This window comes from Chiloscyllium punctatum, chromosome 2, assembly GCF_047496795.1.
Source record: "Chiloscyllium punctatum isolate Juve2018m chromosome 2, sChiPun1.3, whole genome shotgun sequence".
Taxonomy (NCBI): Eukaryota; Metazoa; Chordata; class Chondrichthyes; order Orectolobiformes; family Hemiscylliidae; genus Chiloscyllium; species Chiloscyllium punctatum.
The window spans coordinates 86,534,087-86,551,390 of record NC_092740.1 but is presented as its reverse complement, the minus strand read 5'-3'; the positions used below and the strand labels follow the sequence as shown (position 1 = coordinate 86,551,390).

The following is a 17,304-nucleotide window of genomic DNA, read 5'->3' as shown; positions in this document are numbered from 1 at the left end:
AATACCTCAAAAAAAAAAGCTGTTACAGCCAGAAATTTTTCCCGTCTTCCACCTTGGATTACACAGAATCCTTTTTTTTTACACTTCTGTTACTGTACCATTTGTTTTCCAGCTAATCATTTAAGTCATTGGTGACTGGTTAGTTTAGTTGGCTGGACAGTTGACTTGTGATGTAGAGAGCCACCAGTAGCGTGGGTTCAATTCCTGCACCGCTGTGGTTATCATGAAGTACTCCCCTTCTCAACCTCTTCTCACGCCTGAAGCATTGTGACCCTCAGGTTAAACCACCACCAATTATCTCTCTCTAATGGGAGAACAACTCTATGGTTTGATAATACTATGGCAATTTACCTATACCATAATTCTTTTCCTTTTGTGAGGTGTGAAGTGGTTAATCTTGGGAGGAAAAATGTGGAGAAACAATACAAAATATGAGGTACAACTCTAAAGGTGGGAGTTGGGCAGAAAAGCAAGGCGGAGTGGCGAATAAAATATTTAAATTCCCCAACTTTATTAACAGGGGCACAGTAAACTACGTTAAAAGTGTGTGCAATGATTTGGCCTCAGCTGAAGTACATTTCTGGGTGCCACATTTTGGGAAGGATGTGAAGCCATTAAGGACAGAACGGAAACATTTGGGGAAAAAAATCCTTGGAAAGAGAAATTTCTGTTATGTGGATATAGTTGACCAATTGGGACAGTTTTCCTTGGAGAAACTAATGTTAAGAGGAGATCTGATAAAGATATTCAAAAGCATGATTGTTCTGGACAGAGTAAATGAGGAAAAATGTTCCATTATTAGAAATATCAAGAATAAGAGCGAGCAAATATTATTGACAAAAAAACAAGCAGTGATGCCACAGCAATCTGGAATGCATTGCCTGAGAAGATGGTGGAGGTAGGTTTAATTGAGGCATTGAAGAGAGAGTTGGATTGTTAACTGGAAAACGTGAATGTGCAGGGCTTTATGGAGAATCTGGGGGAATGGCTCTGGGTAAGTTGCTTATTTACAGAGCTGGTAGAGCCATCGCTGACAGAATGGTCTCTTCCTGTGTTGTAATAATCTGTGTGCTGCCTTTTTGCCCTTGTGTTTCTCCTCAAAATTGTTCATCTGTATAATCCAGTTTTGTAGGAGGGTTGAGCATGGAATATTAAATGTTAATTTAAGCCTCTAATAAGATTAAAACCACCACACCTGAATCATTAATTTGCTACACACCTAAGGAAAAAGACCAGACAACCGAAGGATGTGGAAAACAAATGAACAATCCATTCTGAGGACTTGTACCGTTAAAATGTTATTCAGTTTTTATTTTACCCCACCTATAGGTTTTTTGTCCCTTTGTATGCAGGTGTGGAGGAATATTTTAAAAGGGGTTAGATTTGTAATTATTAGAGTTATATGACATCACAGTTGTGTCTGCCTGTTGTTAGAATCAATCTGTAATAAAAGATAGTTCTTCTTAAGTACAGAAATCTATTCCATGTTTTCTGTTAACCTGTGTCTATCAGATAAGTACACTGGGGACGTTGTGTACTTGATAAAATTGTTAACCTTTATGACAACTCCCGGAATAACAGGGCTTAATTTTCAATGTGCTGCTCCAGTGAGACGATACTGAGGTTGGGAACTGAGGAGAATTTCTTCTTCACTCAACCGTTAGTGGAGTCTGGAATTTACTGCCTGAAAAGGTGGTTGAGTCAGAAACTCTCATAATATTCAAGCAGTTGTCACACCTCACTGGTGTAACATGCTAGAAATCAAGTCCTGCTATTTCTGGAGTCAACAAAAAAATTGCGTATTTTATCGAAGTGTGGCAGTATTCCTGAATGTGTAAATCTTTCATACCCAGATTAACAGAATGCAGGGACTACGTTTCTAAACTTAATGAGAATTACTATTTATTACAAGTGAATAGATTTGAGTTACAAATAGACAGTTGTGAACCGGCAACCTGTAACTCTACTAATTAAGACTCTCACCCTCTTATAAAACTTGCCTTTCACACATATACAGATATAGGACCATAAGATATAGGAGCAGAAATTAGGCTATTCAGCACATTGGGTCTGATCTGCCATTCAGTGATGGCTGATGAGCTTCTGAATCCCATTCTCCTGCTGTCTCCCTATAACCTTTGATCCTTTTTAGAATCAATAATCTATCTTTCTCTGTCTTAAAGATACTCAATGACCTGGTCTCCATAGTCTTCTGTGGCAGTGAATTCCATAGATTCACCACTCTCTGGCTGAAGATGTTTCTGCTTATCTCCATTCTAAAAAGTCTTCTCTTTACTCTAAGGCTGTGCCCTCGAGTCCCAGTCTCTCCTACCAATGGAAACATCTTCCCAACATCTGCTGTGTCCAAGTCATTCAGTATTTTGTAAGCTTCAATTAGGTCACCCCTCAACCTTCTAAACTCCACCGAGTATAGACCTAGAGACCTCCAATGTTCCTCATATGTTAAGCTGTTCATTCCTGGGGCCATTCTCGTGAATCTCTTCTGAACACACTCCAAGACCAGTACGTCCTTTGTGATATGGGGCCCAAAACTGCACACAGTACTCCAAATGTGGCCTTACCAGAGCCTTTTAGAACCTCAGACATACAATTCTGCTTTTATATTCAAGTCCTTTCAAAATAAATGCTATCATTGCATTTGCCTTCCTAACTACTGACTCAACCTGCAAGTTTACCCTGAGAGAATCCTGGAATATCCTGGGAGAATCCTCCTCCCAAGTCTCTATGCATTCAGACTTCTGAATTTTCTCCCCATTTAGAAAATAGTCCATGCCTCCTCTTCCTCCCAAAGTCCATGACCTCACACATTCCCACGTTGTATTCCATCTGTCACTTCTTTGTCCACTCTCCTAACCTGTCCAAGTCCTTCTGCAGGTTCCTTGCCTTCTCAATGCTATCTGCCCCTCTACTTATCTTTGTATCATCTGCAAACTTAGCCAGAATGCCCTCAATTCTTTCATCTAGATCACTAATGTATAAAGTGAAAAGTTGTGGTTCCAACACTGAACCTTGCAGAACACCACTTGTCACCGGCTGTCACCCTGAGAAGGACCCTTTTATTCCGACTCTCTGCTTACTGCCAGACAGCCAATTGTCCGTGCTAGCACCTTACCTCTAATGCCACAGGCCCTTATCTTACTCAGTGGCCTCCTGTGTGGCACCTTGTCAAAGGCCTTCTTGAAGTCCAGGTAGATAACATCCATTGGTTATCTTTGGTCTATTCTGCTCATTACTTAGAGTCACAGAGATATACAGTATGGAAACAGACCCTTTGGTCCAACCCGTCCATGTGACCAGATATCCCAATCCAATCTAGTCCCACCTGCTAGCACCCGGCCCATATCCCTCCAAACCCTTCCTATTCTTATACCCATCCAAATGCCTTTTAAATGTTGCAATTGTACCAGCCTCCACCACTTCCTCTGGCAGCTCATTCCATACACATACCACCCTCTGCATGAAAACGTTGCCCTATAGGTCTCTCTTATATCTTTCCCCTCTCACCCTAAACCTATACCCTCTAGTTCTGGACTCCTCGACCCCAGGAAAAAGACTTTGCCTATTTACCCTATCCATGCCCCTCATAATTTTGTAACCTCTTCAAAGAGTTCCAGCAGATTTGTCAGACATGGAAAACCCTTGATGAAACCATGCTGACTCTGCCCTATTTTACCATTCACTTCCAAGTATTCAGAAATCAGGATTCAGGATTCTATATCCTACCCACGACTGAGGTTAGGGTAATTCTCTGTCTTCTGACTTACTCCCTTTTTAAACAGGGGTGTTATGTTAGTGATTTTCCAGTCCTCTGGGACCCTTCCTGATTCTAGTGATACCCGAAGGGTTACCACTAATGCCTCCATTATCTCTCCAGCTATCTCCCTTAGAAAGCAGAGGTGTAGTCCATCTGGTCCAGGTGATTTATCCACCTTCAGGCCATTCCGTTTTTCTAGCACCTCTTTCTTGGTGGTGGCCACCATACTCAGCTCACCATACCCTCTGTTTTGAATTTTTGGGAAATAACTTGTTTCTCTGTGAAGACTGATGTGAAGTAATTATTCAGTTCCTTAACCATTTCCTTGTTCCCCACTACCATCTCTCCTGCATCATTTTCCAATGGCCGAATGTCCGCTTTTGCCTCTCTGTTGCCCTTTATGTTTCTAAAGAAATTCTTAGTTTTCCTTGATATTAGTGGCTAGCTTACTCTCCTATTTAATCTTTTCCATCTTTTTTTTTTGTTGATCTTTGTAAACTTCTGAATCCTCTGGTTTCCCACTGTTCTTCGCCACATTATAAATTTTCTTTTGCTTTTACACTATCGCTGACTTCCCTAGTCAGCTCCCTGGTACCATACTTCTTTTTCCTCAGGATGAATCTCTATTGTGTCTCCTGAATTACTCCCAGAAACCCCTGCCATTTCTGTTCCACTGTCTTTCCTGTTAGGCTTCTCTCCCAGTCAATTCTGTCCAGCTCCTCCCTCATGCCTCTATAGTTGCCTTTGTTCAGCTGAAATACTGTTACCTCTAATTCTATCTTCTCTCTCTCAATTTAAGGAGTAAATTCGATTATGTTATGATTACTGCTTCCGAAGATATCCTTCGCCTTCAGCTCCCTTGTCAAGTCTGCCTCATCGCACATCACTAAATTGCCTGTTCACGAGAGGAATCCACCACAAGCTGCTCCAAAAAGCCATCTCATAGACATTCCACAAATTCCTTTTCTTGTGTGCCACTACCAACCTGATTTTCCCAGTACACCTGCACATTGAAATGCCCATGATCACTGTAATTTTGCCTTTCCTACACATCTTTTCTATGTCCTTGTGCATCTTGTGTTCCAGCTCGACTACTCCAAATAGTCTATACGTGACTCCAAATTTTTTTTTAAAACCTTTGCAGTTTCTCAATTCTGCCCACACAGACTCTACACCATCTGACACTCCTTCATTTCTTAATATTGATTTAATTTCATTTTTTACTAATAGGGCAACCCAACTTCCTCTGCCCACCTGCCTATCTTTTTGATTGGATATATCTCCTTGAATATTCAGCTCCCAATCCTGATTCCATTGTAGCCATGTCTCCGTGATGCCCACCACATTATTCTTGCCAATTTCGATCTGCGGCACATGCTCATTTACCTTATTCCTTATACTGTGTGCATTCAGATATAACAACTTTGGGATATCTCATCTGGGCTGCAGAGGAACTTTGAGTGGGAGGGTAAAGATTCAGTGGTTGTGGTCCACATAGGTACCAACAACATAGAAAAGACTAGGGCAGAGATTCTGCTAACAGAATATGAACACATAAATTAAAAAGCTGAACCAAAAAGGTAATAATCTCTGGATTACTACCTGAGCCACCAAGCTAATTGGCAAAGTGTCAATAATATTAAGCAGGTAAATGAGCGGCTCAAAGATTGGTGTGGGAGGAATGAGTTGGAATTCACGGGACATTAGCACCAGTATTGGGTCAGAAGGGATGGGACAGTCTTCATCTGAACCAAGCTAGGACCAGAGTCCTAGTGAATCGCATAACTAGGGCTATAGGCAGGACTTTAAACTAAATGCATGGAGGAGGAATGTATGTGTCTATGTGGAGACAAGAGGTGATAGGGAAAATTAGAAAACCCGAATTAAAAGAGAAGTTAAGACTGCAGAACAAAGGAGAGATTATTAAAATCTCCTGCACAGACACAAATAGGACTTAATGGATTTTCTCATATGCAATTCTAGTAGTAGGGAGACACAACATTCGGGATTCTCGATCCTATTTATTGAGAACAGTATCTATGCCCCTAACTGTAATATCCCCAATTACAATACAATTTCTCTTCTCTTTTCTCCCCCCCCCCCCCCCCCCCCCACCTGAATGGCTCCCTGCACCACGGTGCTGTGGTCAGTTGGCTCATCCTCCCTGCAATCCCCATTCTCCCCCACACAGGGAGCAAAACTCTTGAACCTGTTGGACAAGGGTAAGGGCTGAGACTCTGCAACTCTACCTCCTGGATCCCTGTATCTGCCTCACTCTCAGCCATAGTCTGCTGTTCCTGACCTCTGGCTGAATTAGAATTAGTTAGTCTAATCGGTGTGACTGTCTCCTCAAACACAGCGTCCAGAAAACTCTTTCCCCTCCCTGATGTGTTGCAGTGTTTGAAGCTCAGACTCTAGCTCATTTACTCTGAGCCGGAGTTCTTCCAGAAACCAACATTTACAACAGACTCGGGCACACAAAGGAAATTGGTGTTATGCACAAAGGAAAAGACTGGGAAGGTAATTCAATGATGAAATTATGCTTATGCCTTGCTAGGACTTGCTGTTCCTTAATCTTTCTTCACCAGAGAGTGTCACTGGCTTGCAGAAGCATAGTGTTCATTGCATGTGTTTTACTATTCATTGAGTTCTCTCTTTACTTATTATCTCTTTCAAATGAATCACCACAAATTGTCAGGTTCAAATTCCATCTGGCATTGATCCATCAATCTAGCCTAACCTGTCTATATCTGCCTGTAACCTAGGTTCTTTCTCCTCACTGTCAACCACCCAGTCAATCATCCTGTAATCCTCAAAATTACTCATCATACCACCTCTACCACTGAAGGTAAATTCAGTGAAATGGATTTTCTCATATGCAATTCTAGTAGTAGGGAGATAATCCCAGTTTTTAGCTATAACAAAGAGAGAAATAAGAGCTTCCACATCCAGCTTCTAGACCTTAACAATTGCTGAAAGCTAAAACTAAAAATCCTAGTTCTGTGGGAGTTTGACCCCACCCATTCAGGCTGCTTGTATTGTTCCAGCTTCTTAAAAAAAAAACTCAAGGCCTCACAAACTTTAGTTTATTGGCTTTGAGCAGACAGTTCATTACCTCTGTCTCAATCTTTCTTCATTTTAAAAAAAAGGGCAAAATACACCTTAAAGACATATGTCATCACAACTGCAATTTTTAAAGTTCACTCAAACAAAACCATTTTTTTCTTCGACCACAGGTATGTGATCAGTACCTTAGAACTCTTGGTAGCTGAGGACTACATGATCATTTATCTAAATGGAGCTACTCCACGGCGAAAAATGCCAGGTTTTAGCTGGATGAAAAGGTGCTATCAAATGATTGACAGAAGGCAAGTATTTTTCATTATTAACATTACAATCAACCTCTCCAGTACAGAGTAAGCCTCTTTACTGACATTCCAGCAGAACCATCAGAAATTTCCTGGGGTTTAGCAGAAGGAGCACCTAAACACCAGCCCTAAATGCAAATGCTGGGTGCTAACATTAGCTTTTCTCTTTTCAATCTTATGTAGTCATATCAACCTGAAGACCAAGTGAATAGAGCTGTGGTTACCCATTGAACTCAATCAGCGATTAGTATGAGCCCTGTAATGAACAGTAGTTACTATCTCTCTTGGGCTGTTGTCAGTGCATGTAGGATAGATCATCAAATTGCACTGAGCGCATCAATGTTATTATTTTAATAGCATTGAAAACTTGAGTCACAAGCTGAATAGATATCGACCTTTTACATTTTGAATTTCAGTCTTCAATAATAAAGGAAATTTGATTGGAATCATCTTCTTACTTTGATCCAGAAAAGACTAAGATAAAGAGAAAGAAACTCTCCCAAAGATAAAGCTTCTTTCTCTAGTGTACTATTTCTTCATGGTATCCAATTTATCTAGAGTAAACCCAATGATTTTGCTTCTATTACCTTATTAAAAGCTTCCCATAATTACATAAACAACCTAGCATGCAATGTTAGAATAGCTGCAGAAAGTAATTTGTTAAATTGCTGATTGGACTGAATATACTCCTTTGACTAGAATGTGTAGTATCATCAGTCTCTAATTTAGTCAAAGAGATTATTTTCTTGATTTTTTTTCTGAATTTTCATCCCATCTGTAGGTGTCTAAACCAATGTAATAAGCTTCCATAGCTGTCAGATTAAGAATATGATTTAAAATAACAAAATTTTATGAACATGGAATATAGAACATAGAACAGTACAGCGCAGAACAGGCCCTTCAGCCCTCGATGTTGCGCCAACCTGTGAACTATTCTCAGCTACACTATCCCATCATCATCCATGGGATTATCCAAGGATTGTTTAAATGTCCCTAATGTGGCTGAGTTGACTACATTGGCAGGTAGGGCATTCCACACCTTTACCACTCTCTGAGTAAAGAACCTGCCTCTGACATCTGTCTTGGATCTATCACCCCTCATTTTGTACTTATGCCCCCTCGTACAAGCTGACGTCATCATCTTAGGAAAAAGACTTTCACTGTCTACCCTATCTAATCCTCTGATCATCTTGTATGTCTCTATAAAATCCCCTCTTACCCTTCTTTTTTCCATTGAGAACAGAACATTGGGAAGTGGTGAAAATGTTACATGCTTATGAGGTATTAGTATATTATTAAGAGAATTTTTCATCACAGGTTGAGGAAGAATCTGAAATCATTTATAATTGTGCATCCATCATGGTTTATCAGGACGATCCTTGCAGTCACTCGGCCATTCATTAGGTAGGTTGGTACGGTTTTCCTATGTGATATTCAGAGAGATGAACAAATATTAAGCATACAAATATTCACTTTTTATGGATATCTGTAACCAGCATAGATATTTAATTATCATCACAGAAATACTTAGAGGTGTCACAATTTTTTTATTACTACAGATTAAATTGGGACTAAATTAAATTTATACAGAAGAAAACCTACTCCGTGCCACTGTGCTGTATAATTTGTGTAATTCTATGACTTCTGACATCCTGTCTGTACCCAGTATCCTATGTTTCTCCTGGACATGGTTCAGGAGTAAGATTTGTCGACACTTAGAGCACAGAACTTTTATATATAGCATTCCTGAACACTAATCTTTTAATTTTATTCATTCAAGGGATGAGAGCATCACTGGCTATGCCAGCATTTATTGCCCATCCCTAATTGCCCAGAGGACAGTATGAGAGTCATTATTGGTGGGTTTAGATTCACATATAGGCCAGACTAGGTAAGGATGGCAGCTTCCTTCCCCAAAGGACATTAATGAAATTCTAGATAAATTATGTCACTGCTGAAGAAGCTATGTGTTAAACACAGTTCAGCAAAATTGTTCCATCATATCTCAGGTGGCATATCAAACCAATAGTAGGCATCTATAGATGCCTGGATTCACTAAGACTCCATTAAATACCACCCAAAAGAGGGGCATATGGAAATAGATTAAATGAATGAACAAGAATTTGAGTGTTGGAGGATATTGTGGTAAAATGTGAGGATATACGGTTTGGTGGGAAGAAAAGAGGGATATTCATTAAATGGAAAGAGACTACAATGAATTGGTAGTGAGGGAACTGTACTTGAATCACCACAAAGTTACCATGCAAGTACAGCAAATAATTGGAAGCAAAGGAAATGTTAGCCTTTGTTGCATTGAGATTGTACCTAGAGTAAATTGTATGGTTTTGACTTCCTTACTTGAGCAGGGATATACTGGGATTGCAGGCAGTTTAGAGAAGGTTCACGAGGAAAACGTTAGTCAGATGAGTAATGGAGCGGCATAGTGACTCAATGGTTAGCACTGCTGTCTCACAACATTAGGGACCTGCTTTCAATTCCACCTTTCGGAGACAGTCTGGAGTTTGTACATTCTCCTTGTGTCTGCCTAGGCATCTTCTGGGTGCTCTGGTTCCCCCCACAGTCCAAAGATGTGCAAGCGAGGTGGATTGGCTATGGAAAATGAAAGGTTATAGGGATTGGTTTGGAGTGTGGGTGTGGGTGGTATGCTCTTCAGAGGGTGTTGATTTGATGGGCTGTATCGCTTGTTTTGAGTCCCCCCAGGGATTCTATGAATGGTGTAGCAATTTGAACCTATATTCATTAAAATTTAGAAAACTGAGAGGTGCTTTTATTGAAACATGTAGGATTCTGAGGCAACTTAACAGGGAGGATGTTTCCCCTCTTGGGGCAATCTAGGACTACATGTCACGGTTTAAAATAAGATCTTTCTAATCTAAGATGGAAATAGAGAAAAATTTCTTTTTTGAGGTTTGTTAATCTTTTTACATTCTCTACACTAAAGAGCAATGAAAGCTGCTTCTTGAGTATTTTCAAGACCAAGTTGGCTAGATTTTGATCTTCAAGGAGGTCAAGGGTTATAGGAGGTAGGTTAAAAATTGGAATTAGGGTCAGATTCAAATTGGCTGTTAGAGAATAGGCTTGAGAGGCCACAGGGCTTTGTTGCTTCTATTCCTTTTTTTCTTAAACACGCATATTCTCAACTACTAATCTTAGTCTGGCAGTCTAGTGGGCAGAAGAGTGGCAGATGGAGTTTAATTTTGATAAATGTGAGGTATTGTATTTTGGTAAAGCAAATTAAAGCAGGACTTGCACACTTATTGGTAGAGTCCTCAAGAGTGTTGCAGAGCAAAGAGACTTTGGGGTGCACGTTCATAGTTCCTTGAAGGTGGAGTCACAAGTAGACAGGATAGAAGGCATTTGATATACTTTTATTGGTCAGGGCATTGAGTTTAGGAGTTGGGGTGTATTATTACGGCTGTATAGGACATTTGTTAGCCCACTTTTAGAATACCGCATTCAATTTTGGTCTCCTTGCTATAGTAAATATGTTGTTAAACTTGAGCGGGTGCAAAAAAAATTTACAAGGATATTGCCAGGGTTAGGAGGGTTTGAGCAATAGGGAGAGCTGATAGACTAGTGCTGTTTTCCCTGAAGTGTTGGAGGCTGAGGGAATGACATTATAGAGGTTTATAAAATTGAGGGGCGTGAATAGTCTCAAGGTCTTTTCCCCAGGATAGTAAAGTCTAAAGCTAGAAGGCATAAGCTTAAGGTAAGCGGGGAAAGATTTAAAAGGGACCTAAGGGGCAATTTTTTCACACACAGGGTGATGCGTGTATGGAATGAGCTGACAGAGAAAGTGGAGGAGTCTGGTACAATTCCAACATTTAAAGGATGGGTACATGAATAGGAATGATTAAGAGGGATATAGACCAAATGCTGTCAAACGGGACTAGATTAATTTAGGATATCTGGTTGGCATGGTCTGTTTCTGTGCTGTACAACCCCCATGACTCTATACTGCAATCAAGTCATGTTCTAAATATATGTAACCATGGAGGATTTCATGTATAGACTTTTACATTAATTTTAAATCAATAGAGCAACAATGAAGGTGGGACGATTTCCTCAAGTGGTCATTGATTACTTTTGAGAATGTTATGGAACACTTTGAAAACAACAAATTCCTCAATTCCTGGTGAAAGTAAACTTTATAAAATGTTTTGGCAACGACTGTTTTGTACTGTTTATCTTTATGCTTTGAAAGATATAACAATGGTTTTGAATTATTTTCATCAGTTCAAAATTCAGCAGTAAGGTGAGATATGTCAGTAGCCTGGCTGAGCTGGAGGAACTCATCCCCATGCAGCATGTTCAGATTCCAGAGACTATCAAAAAGTGAGTAATGTATTTTATATGTATTTGGTTGATTCATGTGTTTAATATTATTAGCAAAGTGTATAAAACTGACATTTTTACCTTGCTTGTCACAAACTTTGGCAATTGTATTATTCAAGATCTACTGTAGATAATTCCGTTTGTAATGCTTTATAGTGTCTATCTTTCATGTACTCTTCAAAATCAATTTGAAAGTGAATTTGAACAGATTGGAATACATTGCCATATGTCTGATATTAAGGCAACTAGTGAACAATGTTTATTTTATGTTTATAAATTGTGAAAAGTATACTATTCTATACAGAACCATAATCATTAGATTTGTAGGAATCCAATCTGCAGCGGTAGATTTGTTCATTTTGTTGCATTACTTATTTTCCTCTACAGTTAATAACTCAAACACTTCTTAGCTAATTATGTTTCCTCCTCAGAATATTATGCTTATAAACTGAATTTTCTTGCATTGCTATAGTTTTTGCTTCTATTGTGGTTGAAAAATACGTTCATGGATCCCAGCTTTTTCTTAGAGTCCAACTCTAGGAGGTTGTTATTTGAAGTGATGATGTGAAAGAGTTGATGTAAAAATTGAGTGCACTGTATCTACCAATCTTAATCAGGAAAATAAGGTTTACGACACTTAAGTAAATCATGTTGCAATCAGAGGACTTGTATCATTGTTTTTATTCCAATACTAAACCTGTACTTTTAAGAATAGCAATGCAGAAACAATTTTCCAGCAGTTTATTACTGTGGTCTGTTCATACGCAACTTTATAGCATGTAATGTTAACCACAAGCATTCCCTACAGATTACACATGGCGTTCCACAACTCCATTCTCACTCTGAGTGAAGAGATTTAGCAGAGATACGAAGTATCTCCGAGTAAGGGAAAAATGGGAATGCTTCCATTTTCCCCTCAATTATTTCTGAACCACAAAGTAGAAATCAATTACTCCCTTTCCTGTCAGTCAAATATTGTAGTGTCAGGAAAAAAAGGGAACTAAAAATATTTCAAACTTAACAGCAAAGAAGGTTACCTTAGATTACAATGGGATCTTGATCAGAAAGGGAGTGGCATGGTGGCACAGTGGTTAGCACTGCTGCCTCACAACGCTAGAGACCCGGGTTCAATTCCCACCTCAGGCGACTGACTGACTGTGTGGAGTTTGCACATTCTCCCCATGTCTGCGTGGGTTTCCTCCCACAGTCCAAAAATGTGCAAGTTAGGTGAAGGGGTAAATGTAGGAGAAAGTGTCTGGGTGGGTTGTGCTTCGGTGGGTCAGTGTAGACTTACTGGGCCGAAGGGCCTGTTTCCACACTGTAACTAATCTAATCTAATCAAGATGGACCAATGGGCTGAGAAGTGGCAGATGAATTTAGATAAATATGAAGTGCTGCATTTTGGGAAAGCAAATCTTAGCAGGACTTATACACTTAATGATAAGGTCCTGGGGAGTGTTGCTGAACAAAGAGACCTTGGAGTGCAGGTTCATAGCTCCTTGAAAGTGGAGTCGCAGGTAGGATAGTGAAGAATGCATTTGGTATGCATTCCTTTATTGGTCAGTATGGAGTACAGGAGTTGGGAGGTCATGTTGCGGCTGTACAAGGCATTGGTTCGGCCACTTTTGGAACATTGCATGCAAATCTGGTCTCCTTCCTATTGGAAAGATATTGTGAAACTTGAAAGGGTTCAGAAAAGATTTACAAGCACATTGCCAGAGTTGGAGGATTTGAACTATAGGGAGAGGTTGAATAGGCTGGGCAAATAGAGTCATAGAGATGTACAGCACAGACCGTTCAGTCCAACTCATCCATGCTGACCAGATATCCCAACCCAATCTAGTTCCAACTGTCAGCCCATATCCCTCCAAACCCTTCCTATTCGTAGACCCATTCAGAGTATTTTTAAATGTTGCAATCGTACTATCTTCCACCACTTTCTTTGGCAGCTCATTCCATACATGTCCCACCCTTTGCATGGAAAATGTTGTCCCTCCGGTCTCTTTTTATATCTTTCCCCTCTCACACTAAAGCTATGCCTTCTAGTTCTGGACTGTCCCATCCCAGGGAAAAGACTTTGTCTATTTTTCCTATCCATGCCCCTAATGATTTTATAAACCTTTATAAGGTCACCCCTTAGCCTTCAACATAATTTAACTAGTTGATAGTTTTAGTTTGGGAGCTGCTTTTGAATTTTTCTTAGGAAGTTGCTAAACATCATTTTGTCGATGATACAAAGTGCATGATACACCATGGTGAAGGGAATGAATGATTAAAGTGGGAAGTGCAATACCAATCGATGACTGCTTTGTCCTGGTTGATGTTGAATTAGTTGGTACAGAATTCAGAGACTCTGACCTGCTGTTATAGTCTTCTGCCCATTTAGGTTTCTGGTAACTCCCTGGAGGTTGAAAGTAGATTCTAAGATGATGATCTGTTGAATGTCAGGGAGCAGTGGTTCCACTTCTCTTGATGAAATAGTCATTGCGAATGTCATTCTTTTAGTTATATTAGAAGAGGTGTGGCTAGTTCTGACTCTTGTTTGACTAGTTTATAGGACAACCTTTCTTTGTACCAAGTTGCCACATGTTCATGAAACAGGCCTTTTTTTTTACCTTCTGAGCAAGAAACCAACTTTGAGACCATTCCTGACTCTGCCATAGAAGAGAAAACTATAGCATGTAATTTTGGTTGAGGAGGGGTGCTGATTGACCGGAGATCAGGTCAAGTGGCCAATTAACAGCTGCAAGGGTGGGAACGAAGGCGAAACTGAATAAATGCAGGCCACATTTAAACAACCAGGACTTCTGAAATAGGCAGAAGGCAGACATTCTAGGGCTGCCTTTTATTTCTCTCATTGATCTCAAGGTCCTCCTTAAGATCAATGAGGGAGGAAAGAGATTTCCTTTTTTTGAATGGGGGCAGGATGTCAAGCTGTCATGGCTGCAGTCTGCAGAAGTTGCCAGGAGATGGCATGCTGTGGAGTATTTGAAAAAAGTTCAGTGACAACCTATGCGGTGTCAGACGTCTCAGTATTCAACCCAAAGCAAAAAAAATCACACTGCACCAGGCTATAGTCCAACAGGTTTAATTGGAAGCACACTAGCTTTCGGAGCGTCACTGCTTCATCACAATCACCTGATGAAGGAGCGATGCTCCGAAAGCTAGTGTGCTTCCAATTAAACCTGTTGGACTATAACCTGGTTTTGTGTGATTTTTAACTTTGTACATCCCAGTCCAACAGCGGCATCTCCAAATCACAACCCAAAGCAGGCACAGGAGCTTGAGGGTGCACACAGCTTTGTAGCAGATTAGTCCAACTGAGTGGCTTGCTAATCTGTTTTCAGAGGAGAATGAATAGTCAACCATATTGGTTGTGTAGAATTAGAGTCGTCATATTGTAAGGATGCCAGATTTCATTCTCTAAAATGGGTATTCTTTAATGACAGTATTGCCGTTTTATGGTCAGTCTTAATGATCCTCACTTTTTAATTCCAGATGCATTCATTTAACTGAATATAAATACTTAACTGCTGTGATGGAATTTGAGTTGATGTCTCCATGGCAGTAAAGTCTCTGGATTACTTCTTCAGTAATATAATTGCTTTGTTACCATTTTCTTAAAATGCTTCTTCCTCTTGCAGTCTGACTGCAGGGATGTTAGACTTCTGTGTATTTTCTCATTTTAGTATGTAAGATACTGTTTCTGTTAAACAACTTCTTTCTTTTAAAACATGAATAGTTTTGGATACTGACCAGAATATTTTTTCCAAGCCATAAAATCACAGCTTTCTGCTTATACTTGCTGGGTATTAGCGCTTGACACACATGCATTTGTGTGCTTCAGATTGTTATCTGATTCTTGTTTCTATGAGTACTATCTGGTGCCCGAATACTAAAGCCTTTATGATAGTTTAATTGGATGTGAACATAATCCTGAAACGCCATCCTCTTCCTGTTTTATATCTTTGGCTTTATATTGTCCAAGGACCACAGTTGCTATGTTAGCTCACTAACATTATAACTACTATCCTGTTTCAAAGCTTCTCTGGTTAAGGTCTGCTTCAATGACATAAACAGATTACAGCTAGAGTTCTTCACTGTTTGACCCTGATGTTAGCACCATTCTGTCATCACTGAAAAGAAAATACAATGTCTATCAACAGTGAATTATCTAACCAATTGGGTTCTTAGTTATTCTGTAGAATTTTAATGGGTCTGTGTTTTTCTGGGTGCTACATAATGTACAATCCACTTAGAACAACATCCTTCTGTCTGATAAAGGCTTAACTTTATTTATGTTTTTTGTATTTTACTTGTGTTTCCTACTCTGTTATTGTAATATTCATGAAAGACAAATTTTAGAGATTTGAAGCTATTTTCTTTACTAATAAATAGATGCAGAGATTCTTCTGTAAAATGTAATCACTGATTAGACTCTTAAAGCTTTAGTGCATTAACTGGCACAAAGAGAAGAATGAAGGTTGTTTCAATTCTTTCATGTAATATGGGAATCACTGCCAAGGTCAGCATTTGTTGCCCATCCCTAATTGTCCTTAAAATGGCTTCCTGGATTATTTTAAAGGACAGCTAAGCATCAACTATATTGCTGTGGGCCTGGAGGCACACATAAGCCATCATGGGTAAAGAAGGGCTGATTTCCTTCCCCAAAGAATATTATTGAGCCAGGTGGGTTTTCTCAACTACTTTCCTGGTCACCGTCACAGCAATTAGCTTTCAATTTCAGATTAATTAATTAAATCTCAATTCTACCAGCTGGATTAAACCCATGACCTCAAGACATTAGTCTCGATCTTTGGATTACTAGTCCAATAGTGTTATCAGCATGCCACCACCTGCCCTTAGATACATAATCGATGATTATATTCAGGTTTAAGGAAATAGGTAAATCTATAATTTAGTTTTTGTGTGTGGTCAGATTTCCTCACTGGAGTAAATTTAAAATAAACCTTTAGTCTTTTGTGGGAAACTTAATGAGCAATAATTTTGAGCCACCTCAGCTGCATTAAAGATCATTTCAAGTAACACTTGTAGCCTTATTCTTAACAAATACTAAAGAAATTAACTAACTGATAAGGAAGTAAATGATTGTTTTACTTTAAAAACTATATATTAGTCTCATTAAATGTAAAAACTAATACCTGAATGTTTTAACTAATTACAGGATTCAGTACCTGAATGAGTAATTCATTCCTGATGAACTCCAACTTAACATAAAATGCCAGATTCCACCAAGCATTGCAGATTGGTTTTGTCCCTGATGCTTTTGATATTTACTTCATCAATGCCCTGTTGCATGCTTTGTGTGATTTGCTGTTGAGCTGCTGTCACCGCCAGAGCTACCATCAAACTTTTCAAAGACAGTGCAGTCTTTCTATAACGAGGAAATGCATAGAGTCATAGAGATATACAGCATGGAAACAGACGCTTTGGTCCAACTGTCCATGCAGACCAGATATCCCAACCCAATCTAGTCCCACCTGCCAGCACCCGGCCCATATCCCTCCAACGCTTCCTATTCATATACCCATCCAAATGCCTCTTAAGTGTTGCAATTGTACCAGCCTCCACCAGTCCCTCTGGCAGCTCATTCCATACACGTACCCCTCTCTGTGTGAAAAGGTTACCCTGCAGGTCTCTTTTATATCTTTCCCCTGTCACCCTAAACCTATGCCCTCTAGTCCTGGGAAAAGACTTTGCCTATTTACCCTATCCATGCCCCTCATAATTTTGTAAACCTCTATAAGGTCACCCCTCAGCCTCTGACACTCCAGGGAAAACAGC

The 17,304-nt window shown here is 39.7% G+C and overlaps 1 protein-coding gene across 6 annotated transcripts in view; it reads left to right on the top strand.

Moving 5' to 3' along the window:
• The window catches only part of LOC140486271 (protein prune homolog 2-like), a 417,027-nt gene that overhangs the window by 379,988 nt on the left and 19,735 nt on the right, over positions 1-17,304 (top strand). For all 6 annotated transcript variants that reach the window (XM_072585194.1, XM_072585201.1, XM_072585229.1 and 3 more), the window contains 3 exons: positions 7,012-7,143; positions 8,461-8,547; positions 11,401-11,499. In XM_072585194.1, the coding sequence (XP_072441295.1) occupies positions 7,012-7,143; positions 8,461-8,547; positions 11,401-11,499 (318 nt within the window). The remainder of the gene's footprint in view (positions 1-7,011; positions 7,144-8,460; positions 8,548-11,400; positions 11,500-17,304) is intronic.